Here is a 21,267-nt window from a genome sequence, read left to right on the forward strand (position 1 = left end):
GGCAGCCAGTGCAGTGTACCCCTGTGACCATTCCCCTCAACAATAAGAATACTGCTTTTGATACCGTTTGTGGGGGGGGGGGGGGGTGGGAGAGTGGGTGAGGAAGGTGAAGCCAGAGCGAATGCATCTCTAGCACTGAATCTGGTGCTGTGGCTCAGAAGTGAAGGGGGAGAAAAGGACTGCAGAAAAGGGGATTCCATTTTTAGAGGAGTAGATACGAGATTCTATGGACACGATAGAGATGCACAGTTGCCTATCAGGTGCCAGGTCACGGACGTCTCAGATCATGCCCACGGCATTCCAAAAGGAGAGGGTGAGTAGCCAGAAGTACATAATGGCCTCAATGGCATTAGTAGGAAGAGGGAGGAGTACTGAAGAGAGAATTTAGGGAGCCAGATAGAAAGCTGGGCAGCAGGATCTCCAGGGTTGTAATCTCTGGATTGCTGCCTGTGCCATGTGCCAGTGAGGGTAAGAATAGGATGATTTGACTGATGAACGTGTAGCTGAGGAACTGGTGCAGTGGGCAGGGTTTCAGATTTCTGGATCATTGGGATCTCTTCTGGAGATGATATGACTTGTACCAAAGGGACAGGTTACGTTTGAACCTGAGACGGACCAATATCCTTACGGGCAGATTTGCTAGAACTTTTGAGAAGGGTTTAAATTAATTTAGGAGGGGAATGGGAAACTGAAAGAGAGGGCTGAGGATGGGGCAGTTGGTATGCAAGCAGGCGCAGTGTGTACTGAAACTGTCAGGAAAGACAGGCAGATGATGGGCAAGATTATAGTCAGTGGAATGAGGGTTGAGTTGCAGTGTAACAGGGGGACAAAATCGAAAAGGATGATGAATACAGGACTGAAGCTGTTGTATGTGAATGCACACAGTATAAGGTATAAGGTACTTGATCTTGTAGCACAGTTAGAGATTGGCAGGGATGATATTGTGGGCATCTCTAAGTCATAGCTGAAAGAAAATTATGGTTGGGAGCCTAACATCCAAGGATACACATTGTATCGGAAGGACATGCAATTAGGCAGAGGGGGTGGCATGGCTCTGTTGGCAAAAAATGAAATCAAATCCTTAGAAAGATCAGAAGATGTAGAATTGTTGTGGTTGGAGTTAAGGAACTGCAAGGGTAAAGAGACCCTGATGAGAGTTATGTACAAGCCTCCAAACAGTAGCCAGGATGTGGGCTACAAATTACAATGGGAGATAGAAAATGAATGTCAGAAGGGCAATGTTACAATAGTCATGAGGGATTTCAATATGCAAGTAGATTGGGAAAATCAGGTTAGTACTGATTTTGGATCCAGAGAGAGAAAATTTGTAGAATGCCTACGAAACGACTTTTTAGAGCAGCTTGTTGTTGTGCCCACTAGGGGATCAGCTAATCTGGATTGGATGTTGTGTAGTGAACTGGATTTGATTATGGAGTTTAAGGTAAAGGAACCCCTAGGAGACAATGATCACGATATCATAGAATTCCCCCTGCGATTTGAGAGGGAGAAGCTAAGATCAAATGTATCAGTATTACACAAAGAGGCACGAGAGAGGAGCTAGCCAAAGTTGATTGAAAGGGGGAAAAAAGCAGGGATGATGGCGGAGCAGCAATGGCGGCTGGAGTTTCTAGGAGCAATTCAGGAGGCATAGGATAGATACATCTCAGAAGTATTGTAAAGGCAGGTGACACAACCTTGGCTGACAAGGAAAGTCAAAGCCAACATAAAAGCAAAAGAAAAAGCATATAATAGAGCAAAAATTAGTGGGAAGTTAGAGAATTGGTAAACTTTTAAAAGCCAACAGAAAACAACTAATGAAACCATAAGGAGGAAAAAGATGAAAAAGAAGGAAAATATGAAGGTAAGTTAGCCAGTAATACCAAAGAGGATACCAAAAGTTTTTTTCAGACATATGAAGAGTAAAAGAGAGGCGAGAGTAGATATCAGACCACTGGAAAGTGATTCTGGGGATGTAGTAAAGTGGGATAAGGAAATGGCAGACGAATTGAATAAGTATTTTGCGTCAGTCTTCACTGTGGAAGACAGTAGCAGTATGCCAGAATTTCGAGAGTGTCGGGGACAGAAGTGAATGCAGTTGCTATTACTAGAGAGAACTCAGATGGTCTACATCCCAGGGTTCTGAAAGAGGTAACTGAAGAAATTGTGGAGGCATTAGTAATGATCTTTAAAGAATCACTAGATTCTGGCATGGTCTGGAAGGAATGGAGAATTGCAAATGTCACTCCACTCTTCAAGAAGGGAGAGAGGCAGAAGAAAGGAAATTAAAGGCCAGTTAGTCTGACCTTAGTGATTGGGAAGTTGTTGGAGTCGATTGTTAAGGATGTGGTTTCAGTGTACATGGAGGCTATAGTCAGCAAGGTTTCCTCAAGGGAAAATCTTGCCTGTCAAATCTATTGGAATTCTTTGAGGAAATAACAAGCAAGAGAGACAAAGGAGAATCAGTGGATGTTGTGTATTTGGATCTTCAGAAGGCATTTGATAAGGTGCCACACATAAGGTTTCTTAGCAAGATAAGAGCCCGTGATAACGAGAAATGTATGGCCATGCACTGTGGTAGAAGGAATAAAAGTGTAGAGTATTTTCTAAATGGGGAGAAAATTTAAAAAATCCAAGGTGCAAAGGTAGTTGGGAGTCCTTCTACAGAATTTCCTAAAGGTTAACTTGCAGGTTGAGACAGCGTTGAGGAAGGTAAATGCAATGTTAGCATTTGTTTCAAGAGGACTAGAATATAAAAACAAGGATCTAATACTTAGGCTTTATAAGGCACTGCTGAGGCCTCACTTGGGAAATTGTCAGCAGTTTTGGGCTCTTTATCAAAGAAAGGATGTGCTGACATCGGAGAAGTTTCAAAGGAGGTTCACAAAAATCATTCTGGGAACAAAAGGCTTGTCATATGAGAAGAGTTTGATGGCTCTGGACCTGTACTTGCTAGAATTGAGAAGAATGATGGTGGATCTCAATGAAATCTATCGAATGTTGAAAGGCCCGGATAGAGTGGATGTGAAGAGTATGTTTCTATTGTGGGGGAGTCTAGTATCAGAGGGCACAACCTCAAAGTAGAGGGACGTCCATTTAGAATGGAGATTAGGTGGAATTTCTTTAGCCAGAAGGTGGTGAATCTGTAGAATTTGTTTCCACAGGCAGAGGCCAGACCATTGGGAATATTTAAGGCACAGGCTGATAGATTCTTGAAAAGTCAGCGCATGAAAGGTTATGGGGAGAAGTCGGAAAATGAGTTGAACATAGAACAGTACAGCACAGTACAGGCCCTTCGACCCACAACGTTGTGCCAACCTTTAAACCCTGCCTCCCATGTAACCCCCCACCTTAAATTCCTCCATATAAGGGTAATGAATCAGCCATGATCAAAAGGTGGAGTAGACTCGATGGCAGAATGGCAAAATTCTGTTCCTGTATCATATGGTCTTATGGTCTAACATGTAACACTTTCTCAGTAATGAATTGGGATGTCTGCCCATATTGTGTGTGGGGCTTAAACCCATGACGTGAAAGTGTGGAAGCAAGACTGTAGATGAAGACAATTCACCATTTAAAAACAAGACTTTAAAAATACAAAACCAATACACTTCACCTTTCAATTAACAATTTTCATGCAGCAAAAGGTATTTTGAACTTATTAAAATCTGCTATGTAAAACTATTTGAACTTTAAATATCAGGAACTCTTTAATAATTTTACCTCTTGAGCAAGTTCTTTACATATATGTCTTCACTTCGAATTTTCTTTTTACACCATAAAACGATATTTACATATAATTCCTGCGCCTGCCAAATACATACATTTTATCATGAAATTGATGTCCAAATACTAATCCCTTTGCAGCAAAAAGGACATCTAATCTTTCATCATGGAAACTTAACTATTGTTGTTATTATTAAATATTACACAAGTTTGGTATGGTTCCAATTGCCATAGGTCATATTTTTTGTGTGACTAGGCCTTGGTTTAGTGTGATCTCTCTTGCGTTAAGGAAAGCAGATATGTATTTTTCTAAAGTGAAATTGTCAATTCCTGAGGAGTGTATTTTTTTGTCCGTAACATTTTAGTTATTTCAGTGGCATAGTGAAACATTAGCAAAGAGATTTTGTTCAGCTAAATATTGTTAATTGTATTGAGAGATTCTCTACAATGTCAAAAGTGATGTTGTTTAAAGGGAAAAAAAACTTGCCGCTTAGGATTGTATGTCATGCCATAGATGGGATAAAGTACAGGAGAAGATAATTACAGCGAGATAGAAACCTAACGTGATTCAATCAATGGTGCAGATGACAATGGGTGTTGATAGAAATGCCCTGGAATTTCATATCATAATCAGATTAGACAAGTGGGTTTGAATGTATTGACTATACTGGTAGATGTATGACAGGAAAGGAAATAGAGGATTCGTCATCAGACGCCTCATTCAACCAAAGCAGGACTTTTAATGCTGGCATGGATTCTATTCCATGAATTGATGCTGTAGCCATATGCAGAGACCACTGGCTATAAAGTATAGTGTTCATTAGTTATGTCATGGTTTGAATTACATACTGTCTGACTGTAAATCATATTGTATTGCAAAGACATTACTTGAACACCGAATTCCTGTTGCCCTTTGTACTTAGACTGTATATTTCTCAGACAGAGCAGACTGAATCATTTTAAAATCTATGAATACCCTCCAGGATGTTCAGAAACATGTAGAAAGCCTAATGGATCATTTTAACACTTTTCAGCTTGTCTTCATTCAGTTGATATACTAGTGACCAATAATGTGAGATGGTCTTCTGGACAGGGATATAGTACTTAGCTTTAATACATAGTTCAGTCATTCTATGGCTAATTTTAAACTAATGTGCAGCTAAAAGCCACATCTCATGGATGTGAAGTGGCAGAAGTAAATAGCTTTGATCTCTTAGTTTAGAACTTAAAATAAAAGAGCACAGGAGCAAACCCTTCAGCCCACCCTATTGGTAGTCAAATGCTGAACTAAACTAATTCCATTGTGCCAACACAATGCCCTTAAACCTCCATTCTCTGCATGTCTGCACACCTATCTGAGACCCCCTTGAACACCTCTCACATATTTACAATGTACATATAGTCCAAGAACCCTCTGTTCATCAGTGATGTTGAGGGTCCTGTCATTAATTGTATATTCTCCCTTTATGCTTGGCCGGATTAAGCTCGATTTGCCACTTCTCCACCCATATCTGCAACTGATTTGCTGTATATCTAGCTGAATCATTTGGTAACCTTCTATGCAATCCACAGCGACACGTGTCTTTGTTTGTCTGAAAACCATCCTACCACATTTTTATCCAAATATGTGCACATGTGATGTTCTTGTTTGGTTGGCAAGTAACAGAGTATGGGTGGTCTTAGTTTACCTTCAAGCCATTTCTATTCCCTGTACCAAATTAATAGAGGACTGTAAAGTATTTAGGCATTTAGGTAATATTCACTAATGCAAGTGAAAATCAAACATCTGCAGGTGCTGGAAGCCTAAAATGAAAGCAAACAAAATGCTGGAAATACTCACAAGGTTAGGTCTCACCTTGGAAAGAGAAAAGAAATAATGTTTCAAGTTGAAAACACTTCATCAGAACTGGGATGAATTTTTGCAGGGAGAATGAGAGAGGATATCTCTGATAGAGCAAAATCAGGGTAGCCATTTTTTTTTCAGGGAAGGCCTGCTAAATTATGTTCTCGAGTTCACAAAGAAGGATTTGTTCTCCTAACACATCAATGGGGAGCTGAGTGTCAACTGAGTCAAGCTTAATATTTTTGAGCAATAAACTTTGTAGACATACATCACAGAAACAGTCCTTTGGTCCACTGAGACCACACCAAACATCAACCAACTATTTACACAAATGATGGCACCTCTGTACACCGCCCCTTTGGTCGACATCTTCTGGCTAGAGCATGAAACCATATATTTCGCTTCTTTTATATCCTTTACATTTGTTTTTGTCTTGAATGTGATTCTGGATCTATTGGATCCTGTGATTTGCAATTTGGAGATCATTTGAGTGTTTTGGTGGTTTGCAGTCTCTGAGAGAATTCCGGGAACCTTGTAATGAGAAAGCTGCAAGCCAATGTCCGACTTCATTTCACCAATTAGAGCTTCCATCCTTTGCTGATTAAAGCACCAAGGGAGATTGAAACACCAGCTGCCTGCCTTTTTATCGCTGGTGAGATCGCTCTGCTACGGAGAAGGGAGACTCCCTTTTTATCGCTCTGTTACAGAGAGGGAGAATGTTGCCCAGGTTTTCTGCGTTTTGCATGTGGACTTGGACTGTAGAAATTTTTTTCCCAGTCTTCTGTTTTTTTTTGCATTCTCTACTTTTTGCCCAATCTTTCTTGTTACTTTGTATGCAAGGGAGGAGGGGTTGGGGTTCAATGTGCCTGTTCCATTTTTGTTCATTTTTCTGTGAGGGGAGGAGGAATTTAGGGTTGATGATTGTGCTGTTTTTTCTTTCTTGGTTTCCTGACTATCTGTATACTTTCATAATAAATAAACCTTCGAACCTTTGAAGTTCTACCCTAATCTCATTTTATCCTCCCCGCATTCCTATCAACTTTTCCCAGATTATACCACTCACCTACAACTAGGAACAATTTACAGTGGCCAGTTAACCTACAAACCTATTTCTTTATGATGTCGGAAGAAAGCAAAGAGCCTGGAGGTAACTCATCCAGCCACAGGGAGATTGTGTAGACTCCACACAGACACTTCTGAAGGCCAGGATTGAACAAAGGTCACTAGCATTGTGAGGCAGTGACTCTTGAATCATGGTCAGCGGCTAGTGAGTTGTGTTTCTATGTGTACCAGCCTACCAATTATCTTTTTTTTTACCTTCTTGGAAGTGTCTTAAACCAATTTAAGAGAAATGAATACCCAATTGTGTGCGGTTTTGGTTGCCCCATTGCAGAAAGGATGTGGAGGCTTGGGAAAGTTCACTAGGGTGCTACCCGGATTAGGGAATAATAGTCTACAAGAAGAAGGTGGACAAACTTGTATTGATTTTCTGGAGCATTGGATGCTGAGGGCACACTTGATAGAGATTTATATAATTTTGACAGGTATAGATTGGGTAGAGATTTAGAATTTTTACCCAGGATAAATACTAGTGAGCATGCATTTAAGGATGGGGGGTGGGGGGAAGAAGCTTAAAGGAGATGTACAGGGTAGGATTTTCTACGCAGGGAGAAGTGGGTGCCTGGAATGCACTGCCAGAGCTGGTGGAGGAAACAGATACAATAGTGGCATATAAGAAGCATTTAGACAGTTCTATGAACACACAGGAAATGGAAGGATATGGACAATGTTCTGTACATGTAGGTGGGATTGGTTTAATTTGGCATTGTGATTAGCAGAAACATCTTGGTGTTTGACAAGGTCCCATTGGTAGGCTCATCCAGAAGATCAAGGTCCATGGGATCCAAAATGACGTAGCCACTTGAATTCAAAGTCGTCTTGTCCATAAAAGACAGAGGGTAGTAGTCGATAGAAATTCATCTGGTTCGAGGTCCGTGATTAGTGCTGTTCTGCAGGGACCTGTACTGGGACTCCTGCAGTTTGTGATATATATAAATGACTTGGATGAAAATGTGGATGGGTCATTTGCAGATATTACAATAATTGGTGGCATTGTGGATAGTGCAGAAGATTGCCAAAGGATACAACAGGATTTAGATCTGTGGAGAAATGGCAAGTGGCGTTTAATCCAGCCAGTTGTGAAGTGCTACATGTTGGGAGATCAAATGTAAAAGGACAACACAGTTAATAGCAAAACAGTTAACAGTGTTGATGTGCAAAGAGGATCCTGGGATCCAAATCCATAGTTCACTGAAAGCGGCTACACAGGTTGATAGGGTGGTAGAAAGGTGTGGCAAGCCTGTCTTTATTTGTTGTGTGGAGTTCAAGAGTCAGGAAGTTAAGTTGTAGCTTAATACAACTGGTTAGGCTGCATCTGGAGTATTGCACTTGTTTTTCATTGCTCCATGATAAAAAGGATGTAGAGCCTACAAAGTGGTGCAGAAGGGTTTTACTGCCTGATTCGTGGGCGTATGTTATAAGAAGAGGTTGGACAAATTAGGGTTGTTTTCTCTTGAGCAGCAGATACTGAGAGATGACCTGACAGAAGTTTATAAAATTTAGAGAGGCATAATTGAGTAACAACAGGTATTTTTTTCCCAAGGTTGAAATGGCTAATGATAGAGGTCAACCATTTAAGGTAAGAAGGGGGAAATTCCAGGAGATGTGTAGGGCAGGACTTTCGCACATAAAGTGTACATGGAATGCGCTGCCAAAGGTGGTAGTGTAGGGAAAGGTGATAGAGATATTTAAAAGGTTCTTCGATAACCAGATGAATGTGCAGAGAATGGAGTGATATAGATATTGTGTAGACAGAAGGGAGTCATTTAATTAAGTGCTTAATTAATTCAACAGAACATCATTGATTGAATGGACCGTTCTACATGAACATTAGCCCATTTACAAGTACAATGCGTTTTGATGCTTGCTTATACCCCTATGATAAAGTTTGTTTTTGATTGACTTTGGTCTATTAACGGTAACATATTCTCAGCTTTTCAGTAGTTAAATTGCAAATCTTTAAGTTTGCCACCGGAAAATACCACAAGAAGCCAATTTTTTTTTGTATTTAAAATGGGAAGTGTGCTCCTGCACATCAGATTGTCAGGCTTTTGCCAGTCACCACACCTACACTCCCCCTCCCTCCCAATCATGTCCTCTCCACTCAGTCTGTCATTAACAGTATGTGAGCTCTATGATCCTTGTGATTTAGGAAACAATGATCTCTTTGGGGTTCTACCTGTTCATTTGCTACTACCTAGTCTTGTGCAGATATCCTGGCTGTACACATGGACTGAATAACCTACCATGTGTTTCAATGAAATGGCCAATTTACACAGATATCAGCTTTTCTTATCTGTTCACCAGCAACTGAGTGCAATCCAATAGCAAACTGTTATATTTTTAAAAAGACATTGAATATGTAACTGAACAAGAATAAGCCAATTTTCTGCTCTCTCTCCATCCTCCTCTCTCTCTCTCCCTCCTCTCTCCCCCTCTCCCCTCTCCCCTCTCCCCTCTCCCCTCTCCCCTCTCCCCTCTCCCCTCTCCCCTCTCCCCTCTCCCCTCTCCCCTCTCCCCTCTCTCCTCTCCCCTCTCCCCTCTCCCCTCTCCCCTCTCCCCTCTCCCCCTCTCTCCTCTCCCCCCCCGCCTCTCTCCCCCTCCTCTCTCGCCTCTCTCCTAATAAAGAGTTTCCCACCCAACATTTCCTTCAGTGTTGGTGTCTTATGTTGATCTTGCTCTCGAACTCTTTTTTTTCATCAATGCTACATCATCTTTATGAAGTAAATGGGGGGTAAGAATGATTCCTTAAATCGCTAAAGTTTATCCCAGATAGTTAACTTGCCTGCTGTTTATGGAAGATTTTTCTATTATTTATTCCACTTTCTTCCCTGGTTTGAGATTTTTAAAAGTTATTGTTACCTGAGAAAGCAGATAGGTCTTCCAGTGTAGCACTGGTGATATTATGGTCCCATACTCTGAAACGTTTTAATAGCTGATGCTGAGAACATTTGAGCAGGAGCAGGCATTTATCACTCAAAAAGATTGTACATAATCTGTAGCCTAACTTCTTTCAACAAATATCAATCAACCTCAGACTGGCATTAGCAATTGACCGAGCATCAATCATTATTTGTGAAAGAGAGTTCCAAATCTCTTCTGCTCTGACTGTTTCTTAGCCTAAATCCTAAACACCTATCTCTAATTTTTGCAATGTATCAATTCCCCAAGTCTTGTGTCACAGTTTCTGGAATATTTTTCGCACATTTTCTTGAACTACTCATTACACTTGTAGTTTCCTCTGTAAAAATCCTTCTGTTCCAGCCTGTGAAACTGGTATCTGTCACTTCAATTACTTTTTCAGCACCTTTCTCATATCCTTATCAGAGGTTGTAGGTTTATGTCTCAAGACTGCAGTTTACCCTGGCACTTTGCTCAAAGCCTAAAAGGTCAAACACTCTACCCTCTGCATGAAGTGCGTAACAAAACCCCCATCTTCTTGTTAAAGTAAGTCTCAAATATTTCATAGGAATATTTGCCAAAATAGTCAGTGGTCTACCATGTTGGGATCCAGTGGATCTGAGCTGTTGAGAGCAAATACTGTTGTGGCAGTTTAAAAGAAGTCATCTTTCTTCCAAGTTGCTCTTCCATGTCCATGTAGCTTGCGAGGATAGAATGTCCTTTCCATGTGGAGTCACTGGGATATCTTTGCTTTCCCGGGATGGCGGGAATGTCATATGTTGAAAGATTGGAGCGACTGGGCTTGTATACACAGGAATTTAGAAGGATGAGAGGGGATCTGATTGAAACATATAAGATTATTAAGGGTTTGGACATGCTCGAGGCAGGAAACATGTTCCCGATGTTTGGGGAGTCCAGAACCAGAGGCCACAGTTTAACAATAAGGGGTAGGCCATTTAGAACGGAGTTGAGGAAAAACTTTTTCACCCAGAGGGTTGTGGATCTGTGGAATGCTGTGCTTCAGAAGGCAGTGGAGGCCAATTCTCTGGATTCTTTCAAGAAAGAGTTAGATAGAGCTCTTAAAGATAGCGGAGTCAAGAGATATGGGGAGAAGGCAGGAACAAGGTACTGATTGTGGATGATCAGCCATGATCACAGTTAATGGTGGTGCTGGCTGGAAGGGCCGAATGGCCTACTCCTGCACCTATAGTCTATTGTCTATTGCCCGCACAACTATCTTAGTTTTGTTGGGTTACAACTTATTTTTGTTGATCAGGATACCTTGTAGAACAGCTATTTACATAAGTGTTCAGACCAATCCAATCTTTTCTTTGCTTGGATTATGAATAATATCTGAGTCCAAAAATGGGGGAAACAAAACATTATCATAGATAAGAATATGTATCTATATTTACACCTGAAGTTGGAGAGTCTTTTCCCGGGGCAGAATAGCCAAATATGAGAGGGTGTGAGATGGGAAAAACTTAAAGCAGATGTGCAATGCAAGTTTTTTTTTACACAGAATGGAACATGCTGCAAACCAGGGGAGGTGGTAGAAGTAGATACAATAGCAACATTTATGAGCTATTTAGATGGACACATGAATAGACAAGGAATGGAGGGATATGGACCATGTGCAGACAGATGGGATTTAAGTTTCATTTGGCATCACAGTCAACACAAGTGTTGAGACCTGTTCCTGTGCTGTCCTGTTCTAGATTCTATAGGTCTCATTTTAGTATATGATGTTGTGTCATAAAATTTCAAGAGGAGTTTTGAAATGGGTGAATTTCAGTCCTGTGAATATCTGCACAAGTTACTGTTGTGCACAGAATTGTGCCCCTTCACATCCAACAAAATTAACAAGGTTTCTCTGACATAATTGCAATCCCATTCGGATATGGATAAAAGATTACAAATATTGCAATTTAAGGATAAATGAGAAATTAAATCAAAGGAAGTCGATCCTTTCCAGTTTACGTGGCTTGCTGAGAGCAAATTATAAACCTTAATTATATTTTCTTAAAAACAGTAATGCTTCATTTAATCATATTGACTCAAGAAAATGCCTTAAAGCATTCCACTTAGGATTTTGTACATCTGCAGCTTCTCTTGTGATTCCACTCACCAAATTACTTTTTTTAATGGCAGTGACCTTTTATGTAGGCACATGTGTCAGTCATTCTCTGCCTGCAGACACCCACACACAGACATAGGTGGATTATTTCAGGTAGCATACAAAGAGATTAATAATTATCAGTTCAGCAAGAAACGATTGAGAACAGATTGATAAGAGTCTTCGACACCAATGAGTTTGACCCACAATTAGTCTGTTCTTGGTGGTATTGATTGAGTGAAAAATGGTAATTAGAACTCCCTGATTCTCTCTGTATTGTGCCATGGGATATTTTAACTTTATCTGAATTGGTAGGTGAAGTCTTGTCTAAACAATAGACTCTGATTTTTTTGTTCCAATATGTGTTCTGTCTGGATATTTTTATATCATTTATGTTTTTCTTGTGATTATGGCTTAAACAACGTTATGCATCTGTCATGCTGCTGCAGGTATTTGTTCACTGCATCTGTGCAGATGACAATAAACTTGTCTTCGACTTTGACATTTTGTCTACAGGATGGTATCGCCAATGACTTATCACTTACTCAGTCCCTGATCAAAGCAATAGATTGGATTTTGTGGTTCCATGGCATTTAAACCCAGGACGTTCTAACTCCAGTGTTAGAGAGCTACTAATGAGCCTCATTACAATACCCACAACTGCTGACCATCTCAGGTCTGGGTTAAAGATCTGCGCTCACCATGACCATAGACAGTACAACAAAATATCCATAAGACCATAAGACAAAGGAGCAGAAGTCAGCCATTCGGCCCATCGAGCCTGCTGTGCCATTTTATCATGAGCTGATCCATTCTCCCATTTAGTCCCACTCCCCTGCCTTCTCACCATAACCTTTGATACCCTGGCTACTCAGATACCTATCAATCTCTGCCTTAAATACACCCAATGACTTGGCCTCCACTGCTGCCCGTAGCAACAAATTCCACAGATTCACCATCCTCTGGCTAAAAAAATTTCTTCGCATCTCTGTTCTGAATGGGCGCCCTTCAATCCTTAAGTCATGCTGTCTCGTACTAGACTCCCCCACCATGGGAAACAACTTTGCCACATCCACTCTGTCCATGCCTTTCAACATTTGAAATGTTTCTATGAGGTCCCCCCTCATTCTTCTAAACTCCAAGGAGTACAGTCCAACAGCAGACAAACGTTCCTCATATGTTAACCCTCTCATTCCCGGAATCATTCTAGTGAATCTTCTCTGTACCCTCTCCAACGTCAGCACGTCCTTTCTTAAATAAGGAGACCAAAACTGCACACAGTACTCCAAGTGAGGTCTTACCAGTGCCTTATAGAGCCTCAGCATCACATCCCTGCTCCTATACTCTACTCCTCTAAAAATGAATGCCAACATTGCATTCGCCTTCTTCACCACCAACTCAACCTGGAGATTAACCTTAAGGGTATCGTGCACGAGGACTCCCAAGTCCTGTTGCATCTCAGAACTTTGAATTCTCTCCCCAGTTAAATAATAGTCTGCCCATTTATTTCTTCTACCAAAGTGCATGACCATACACTTTCCAACATTGTATTTCATTTGCCACTCCTTTGCCCATCCTCCCAATCTATCCAAGTCTCTCTGCAGACACTCTGTTTCATCAGCACTACCGGCCCCTCCATCTATCTTTGTATCATCAGCAAACTTAGCCACAAAGCCATCTATTCCATAATCCAAATCATTGATGTACGAAGTAAAAAGAAGCGGCCCCAATACGGACCCCTGTGGAACACCACTGGTAACCGGCAGCCAACCAGAATAGGATCCCTTTATTCCCACTCTCTGTTTCCTGCCAATCAGCCAACGCTCTATCCATGTATGTAACTTTCCCCTAATTCCATGGGCTCTTATCTTGTTAAGTAGCCTCATGTGTGGCACCTTGTCAAAGGCCTTCTGAAAATCCAAATATACAACATCCACTGCATCTCCCTTGTCTAGCCTACTTGTAATTTCCTCAAAAAATTGCAATAGGTTTGTCAGGCAGGATTTTCCTTTAAGGAAACCATGCTGAGTTCTGCCTATCTTGTCATATGCCTCCAGGTACTCTGTAACCTCATCCTTGACAATCAACTCCAACAACTTCCCTAACCACCAATGTGAAGCTAGCAGGTCTATAATTTCCTTTTTGCTTCCGTGCCCCCTTCTTAAATAGTGGAGTGACATTTGCAATCTTCCAGTCCTCCGGAACCATGCCAGGATCTATTGACTTTTGAAAGATCACCGCTAATGCCTCCGCAATTCCATAGCTACTTCCTTCAGAACACGAGGGTGCATTTCATGTGGTCCAGGAGATTTATCGACCTTTAGACTATCCAGCTTCCTGAGTACTTTCGCTGTTGTAATTGTGACTGCACACACTTCTCTTCCCTGACACCCTTGAGTGTCTGGTATATTGCTGATATCTTCCTCAGTGAAGGCTGATGCAAAATACTCATTCAGTTCCTCTGCCATCTCCTTATCTCCCATTACAATTTCTCCAACATCATTTTCTATCGGTCCTATATCTACTCTCACCTGTCTTTTACTCTTTATATACTTAAAAAATCTTTTAGTATCCTCTTTGATATTATTTGCTAGCTTCCTTTCATAATTCATCTTTTCCCTCTTAATGACCTTCTTAGTTTCCTTTTGTAAGCTTTTAGAAACTTACCAATCCTCTGTCTTCCCACTAATTTTTGGTTCCTTGTATGCCTTCTCCTTTGCTTTAACTTTGGCTTTGACTTCTCTTGTCAGCCACGGTTGCATCCTTTTTCCATTCGAAAATTTCTTCTGTTTTGGAATATACCTGTCTTTCACCTTCCTCACCTCTCGCATAAACTCCAGCCACTGCTGCTCTGCTGTCCTTCCTGCCAGTGTCCCTTTCCAGTCAACTTTGGCCAGTTCCTCTCTCATGCCACTGTAATTTCCTTTACTCCACTGAAATACTGACACATCAGATTTCGGCTTCTCTTTCTCAAATTTCACAGTGAACTGAATCATGTTATGATGACTGTCCCCTGAGTGTTCCTTCACCTTAATCTCTCTAATCACCTCTGGTTCATTACACAATACCCAATCCAGTACAGCCAATCCCCTAGTGGGCTCAACAACAAGCTATTCTAGAAAGCCATTTCGTAGACATTCTACAAATTTCCTCTCTTGAGATCCAGTGCCAACCTGATTTCCCAATCCACTCGCATGTTAAAATCCCCCACAATTATCATAACACTGCCCTTCTGACAAGCCCTTTCTATTTCCTGTTGTAATTTGTAGTCCACATCACTGCAGCTGTTAGGAGGCCTGTATATAACTGCCATCAGGGTCCTTTTACCCCTGCGATTTCTTAGCTCAACCCATAAAGATTCTGTACCTTCCGATCCTAGATCACCTCTTTCTAATGATTTAATATCATTTCTTACCAATAAAGCCACGCCACCCCCTCTGCCTACCTGCCTCTCCTTCCGATACACCCTCAGGTAACTAAATGACAGATAATTCACCTGGCCACTTCAGGAAGTGAACCTGAGGAAAATAGTGGAACTCTTGAAGAAGGAGAGGCCATGAAAGGACAATTTAGTATGATCATGTAGCCATTTTACCAGTTGTCTCCACATGGAACCGACTGATAGTAACCTGATCCAGTGGTGAGGGAAGAAGACGATCTCCCTACTTTGGCAGCTGCTGCAATGTGTAGTTGGTCCCACATGCATCAACCTTCATCTTTCCTTTGGATAAATCTGAGAAGGGGAACCCCGATTATAAGAGCAAAGTAATAGCTCCCTATTAACTGCAAAGGAAAGGATTTTCATTCTGGAGTTAGGTGTGGGTACACTGTGAAAGAAAACTGACAGCTTTTAAATTTCCTTTAAGCAATATTTGCCATCAAGTTCGAGTTTTTTTCACGTGCACAAGTACAGTGAAGTGCAGGTACAATGAAATATCTTGCTTGTTTGCAGCATTACAGTCACATCGGTACTGACAGCTCTCAGGGCATAAATGAAACAGCAGTGAAGTAAAAAACACTGTAACACAAGACATTAGTACAATAAAAAACAATCAGAAACAAGTCCATGGTAGTAGAGAAGGTGGTCTGCAGTGTTCCATCACTGAAGTAGGATTAGGGTTGTGCAGGTAAGTTCCAAGAGCCTGATGCTTGTAGGCAAATAGCTGTTCCTGAACCTGGAACACAAATCCAATTATTTAATCTATTGGTTTCCAACTTTGGTTGAAACCCCCCGATCTGGCAATGGACACAAAGATGACACCGAATTTGTGAGATTTTAATATAATCAAGGTCATTTAAGTAGGAACTGCAAATAAAAAAGATTAACCCTGGCAGCAGAACCAGTACGTTCACAGGACAACACCAACTCTTTGAAACAGGTAATATCAAGTACACAGGTAGGGTGATGGGTGGGTGAAGAAGACACATATTTTACTGAGTGTGAATAACTGTCGGCAACTTTCAAATTAATCATTCAGCCTTCAGTGTAATATGGATTTACCTAATAGTGCCTTGCTTTGTTTTGCTTTTTTCCAGCTTTATGCAATTCCCTGGTTTCTCACAATGTTTACACGTGAGTAATACTTTGACTGACTTCAGTAAAACATTAATAAAAGCAGTTAAGTGTTCATTGAATAAAGTACAAAGTATTTTATTTGTTGATGTCAAAACCAAGCTACAGTTTGGACAGAGTTAATAAGAATGAGATTCACAACTTAGGCTATTGTTTGCATTAGTTTTGATTGAAATGGTTGCATCAAAAGTATTGTAATATTTCACATTTTTTACTAGAAATCGGGCTTAATCTCCTTTGCCCCAGAACCTGTGTGTAGATGCTGTTTTCTAGGTTTGCATTGATGATGTCCAATTCAGTTGGTGAAGGTGAATCAATGATCTCAATTGGGACCCATAATTTTCAGTTGAGGAAACCAAAGCAAAATCCAACAGCCAGTTAGCAAATGTTCTTATCTACCAAGTTCTGTATATCAAAGTCTAGCTAACAGAAAAATAACCTCAAAAATTTCAGAACAAGTGTTAATTTTCTGTTACTCAGATCTACTTTGCTTATTGAAACTTACCATATGGGCACAACAATTAGTCTGGTGCTTTTCACTAAATGATTACATGATTTATTTCCGTATTGTTACAGTGTTCAACTTTGTGAATATTTTTACAGATGTGTTTCCTTTGCACAAGATCTTTCATCTTTGGGACACGTTACTCCTTGGCAACTCTTCATTCCCATTTTGTATAGGGGTGGCCATTTTGCAACAGTTACGAGACAGGCTACTGGCCAATGGATTCAATGAATGCATTTTACTGTTTTCAGACCTGCCAGGTGAGTATCTGAACGAACTGCTGAAGATTCAGTAAATTTTATCATTGTATGGTTATCTTATAATACAATACCAGAGGGCAGATGCATGAATATATTGTCAGTTATTTGGTGCTAACAACAGGAATTCTGCAGATGCTGGAAATTCAAGCAACACACATCAAAATTGTTGGTGAACGCAGCAGGCCAGGCAGCATCTATAGGAAGAGGTGCAGTTGACGTTTCAGGCCGAGACCCTTCGTCAGGACTAACTGAAGGAAGAGTGAGTAAGGGATTTGAAAGTTGGAGGGGGAGGGGGAGGGGGCGATCCAAAATGATAGGAGAAGACAGGAGGGGGAGGGATGGACCCAAGAGCTGGACAGGTGATTGGCAAAAGGGGATACGAGAGGATCATGGGACAGGAGGTCCGGGAAGAAAGACAAGGAGGGGGGGGACCCAGAGGATGGGCAAGAGGTATATTCAGAGGGACAGAGGGAGAAAAAGGAGAATGAGAGAAAGAATGTGTGCATAAAATAAGTAACAGATGGGGTACGAGGGGGAGGTGGGGCCTAGCGGAAGTTAGAGAAGTCGATGTTCATGCCATCAGGTTGGAGGCTACCCAGACGGAATATAAGGTGTTGTTCCTCCAACCTGAGTGTGGCTTCATCTTTACAGTAGAGGAGGCCGTGGATAGACATGTCAGACTGGGAATGGAATGTGGAATTAAAATGTGTGGCCACTGGGAGATCCTGCTTTCTCTGACGGACAGAGCGTAGATGTTCAGCAAAGCGGTCTCCCAGTCTGCGTCGGGTCTCGCCAATATATAAAAGGCCACATCGGGAGCACCGGACGCAGTATATCACCCCAGTCGACTCACAGGTGAAGTGTTGCCTCACCTGGAAGGACTGTTTGGGGCCCTGAATGGTGATAAGGGAGGAAGTGTAAGGGCATGTGTAGCACTTGTTCCGCTTACATGGATAAGTGCCAGGAGGGAGATCAGTGGGGAGGGATGGGGGGGACGAATGGATGAGGGAGTTGTGTAGGGAGCGATCCCTGCAGAATGCAGGGGGGGGGCGGAGGGAAAGATGTGCTTAGTGGTGGGATCCCGTTGGAGGTGGCGGAAGTTACGGAGAATAATATGTTGGACCCGGAGGCTGGTGGGGTGGTAGGTGAGGACCAGGGGAACCCTATTCCTAGTGGGGTGGCGGGAGGATGGAGTGAGAGCAGATGTACGTAAAATTAAGTGTTTCATTTCAGATGTACAGTATTATTACAATGGGTATTAAAAAAGTTTTTAACACAGTTTTTAACTTTACTGTTGTGCTTTATCTGTTTGTGTAGAACATGTACAAACTATTTCTCCTAGTGGACATAAACTAGGGGGAGTCAATGGTCCTGAATGTTTTGGATTTGTGTATTAGGTCTGCAATTAACTGGAGTAGAATTTTAAATTAGTAATGTGGTTCTTGGAGTTCAACCTGGATAGCAAGCAATCTCCCATTTGCAGAAAGGCTGTCACAATTTGTCAAGCCTTGCTTCTGGTCTTGCTGCCTTGCAAAAATCCAAGCTTGAATGATTGTGTTCACAGATATTCAAAAATGTTTAAAAACTATGAGATAATAATTATTTCAAAATGCAAAAAAAACTTATTTTGAAAAAGCAAAAGTGAAAGAAGAATCTTCCAATAATGAAGTGTATTTAATTAAATTAACACAAAAAATGACAATTACCTGATAGTTACCATACCTTCCTCACAGCTATTCCAAAATATAGAAATGGTTTGATTGTTGGGTCTGAACCAAGCCTCAGTTTAATATGATATCTGATAATTGCAGTGAAAGACAGACCTCCCAAAGTATTGCAGTGAAATGTTTGCATAGTCCATGTGCTCAGGCGCTGTGCTGGAATTCGAATCTAAAGCCAGCTGACTCAGAAGCAAGCCAATAATGTCCAAAATTTCATTATCTAATGCAAACTCATGTTTACTATTAAGAACCCATAGTCGTATCATTCTCAGAGCTGTCAAACTAAATGACCTGTAGGGCAGAAACGATGCTATCAGCACAAAACACCTTAATCCTTCCTCAAGGCAACTGTGGAGTGCAGCTGCATAGACAGATTCTAGTTACTCTTAACAACACGTGAAGAGAAACCTGAAAGATTAGGGATCAACCAGAGGAAGAAGAGTCATCGTTCAGAGTCAGTTTTATGAACTTTTGCAATTTTATCTAACAACTCCCAATTATTACACTAGCCTCCAGGCAACATCACGGTAGTCAGTTAAAGCACTTATGTGATTGCCTAACTCTTATCTTTCGGAACTGTTGATAGGGATCAGTGCTTCCTCTGATAAGTGCACCACCCAGGGTGAAGTGGAACTACACAGTTGAGGAAGATCCCACACTCAGCATTAAATCAGCTGACAGCTAAGGACACTGCAGTTGGTTTCAATGCCTGAGGACTTTTGGATAAACATAAATCTGTGATCACCAGGCATTGATCTTTAGTGGAAAGTTCTTGACTCACACAGGGTGGCCACTTGGATGAAATTCCAGGGATCTCAGCCAGAAACGTCAACTGTTCATTTTCCCCCTTAGAGTTGTCCAGCACTTGGTGTGCATTGCTGCGTATTTCCAGCATCTGTAGTTTCTCTTATGTGGAATAACCAATGAAGTGAAATGTGGAATTGTCTTAACCTAACAAAATGACTTGTTCAGGAGATGGGGAAATCAGTGATAATGAACTTCCAAGTAATAAAGTAATCTTAGACTATTCAGTTCTGCTAATGAGGTAAAAAGAAATACCTAAGCATATTTAGAATGTTGTGGTCCTAAAGGTGAATTTGATTTGCAGTTCACTTTTTTCTTTCCGACTTGACAGATCACTGTCATACTTTTTAGCTTTGCTATTTTAAGATGGTTAATAACATTTTAAGATGATCAATAACATTTTAGACAGCCTTAAAATGTTTGGGAAATGTGTTTGTGTTATTGGAAAGTGTGTGTGTGTGTGTGTTTGTGTAAGAAAACTCTTTGGAAGGATAACATTGTTTTGTTCTACTTTATATCCTGAGTCTATGAATGAATCAGCAATAAAGGAAACGTCACTTTTCCCCATTTCGTGGGTTCTCTGGACGTGATCTGCTTAGCTGAATTTATACATCTTGCTCCTTCATGAAGCAACTTGCATGTAATTTTAATGTATTAAAACACGATCCATCGCATTCATTTAATTTTCTTTTGGATAGGAGGTTGGTTAGCACAGTGCTGTCTATGTTAATTGTGACATAGAGGAAAGCACTGTAGCATCACTTGCAGTTCTTCCCAGTGTGGTTCCCATCATGGTGAGAAGACCCAACCAATTTACTGCACACACGCCTGCTCCCTGAATCACATTCAGGGAATATGCCCCGGAGCAGAAATTCCTTTGCACAGTAATTCATGTCTCTTACTTATGGTTGCATGACATAGACAGTTTTATTTCAGTATTTATCACTACTATGGCCTTACTGCTTCAAGGGATTTTAGAGCTGTAGTTTTTTGTTTGCCATCAATAATTTATTTAGCTACTGTTTCTTTATGAAACAAAGTCTTGTGTAGCTAAATTGAATTGAATTGAAGTAATTTTATTTCTTACATCGTTCACATTCATGGGGAGTAAAAACCTTTACACTACATCTCTGTCTGAATGTGCAATGTGCAAATGAAAGTAATTTGTAATAAATAATATGTACAGTAAGTATACAACAGAGCAGTCAATATAGCTTAGAAATACAATTGTGTCAGTGTGAACTAATCAGTCTGATGGCCCATTTAAAAATAAACAGGTTGAGTGTCAGTTGATAGAATTGTACTCAAATGATGATTGTTTTATGTAGAATATGACCACAGTCTTCGGGTGAAACATAAATAATAAGGGTATATCAATAATTATAATATCAAAAGACTGAAGGTGCTGGAAGACCCAGGTAGGATAATGGGTTTCCCTATCTTACCTGCTTTCTGTCCTGCAGTTTTTCCAGCACTTTTCATTTCATTTCACATCATTAGTTAGTTTTGTGATAGTGAAAGAAGATCAGTAAAGAGAATTGTCTGTACAATTTAGTTTTCTTTTTTCCCCATCAGCATATTATAAACATTCTCTTTTGCATTAGGGATGTAGGATAGGCTACCCATCCCATAGGATGATGATGATAGATGGATTAGGGATTTTGCATTAGGGATGTAGGATTACATAAACCTCTGATGAACG

The 21,267-nt window shown here is 40.8% G+C and overlaps 1 protein-coding gene across 1 annotated transcript in view; it reads left to right on the forward strand.

Annotated features, from left to right (window-relative positions):
* The window catches only part of tbck (TBC1 domain containing kinase), a 338,866-nt gene that overhangs the window by 227,689 nt on the left and 89,910 nt on the right, over positions 1-21,267 (forward strand). The window contains exons 21-22 of the mRNA XM_072256396.1: positions 16,239-16,275; positions 16,879-17,040. Of these exons, the coding sequence (XP_072112497.1) occupies positions 16,239-16,275; positions 16,879-17,040 (199 nt within the window). The remainder of the gene's footprint in view (positions 1-16,238; positions 16,276-16,878; positions 17,041-21,267) is intronic.

The sequence above is a fragment of the Mobula birostris genome, chromosome 4 (genome assembly GCF_030028105.1).
Source record: "Mobula birostris isolate sMobBir1 chromosome 4, sMobBir1.hap1, whole genome shotgun sequence".
NCBI lineage: Eukaryota > Metazoa > Chordata > Chondrichthyes > Myliobatiformes > Myliobatidae > Mobula > Mobula birostris.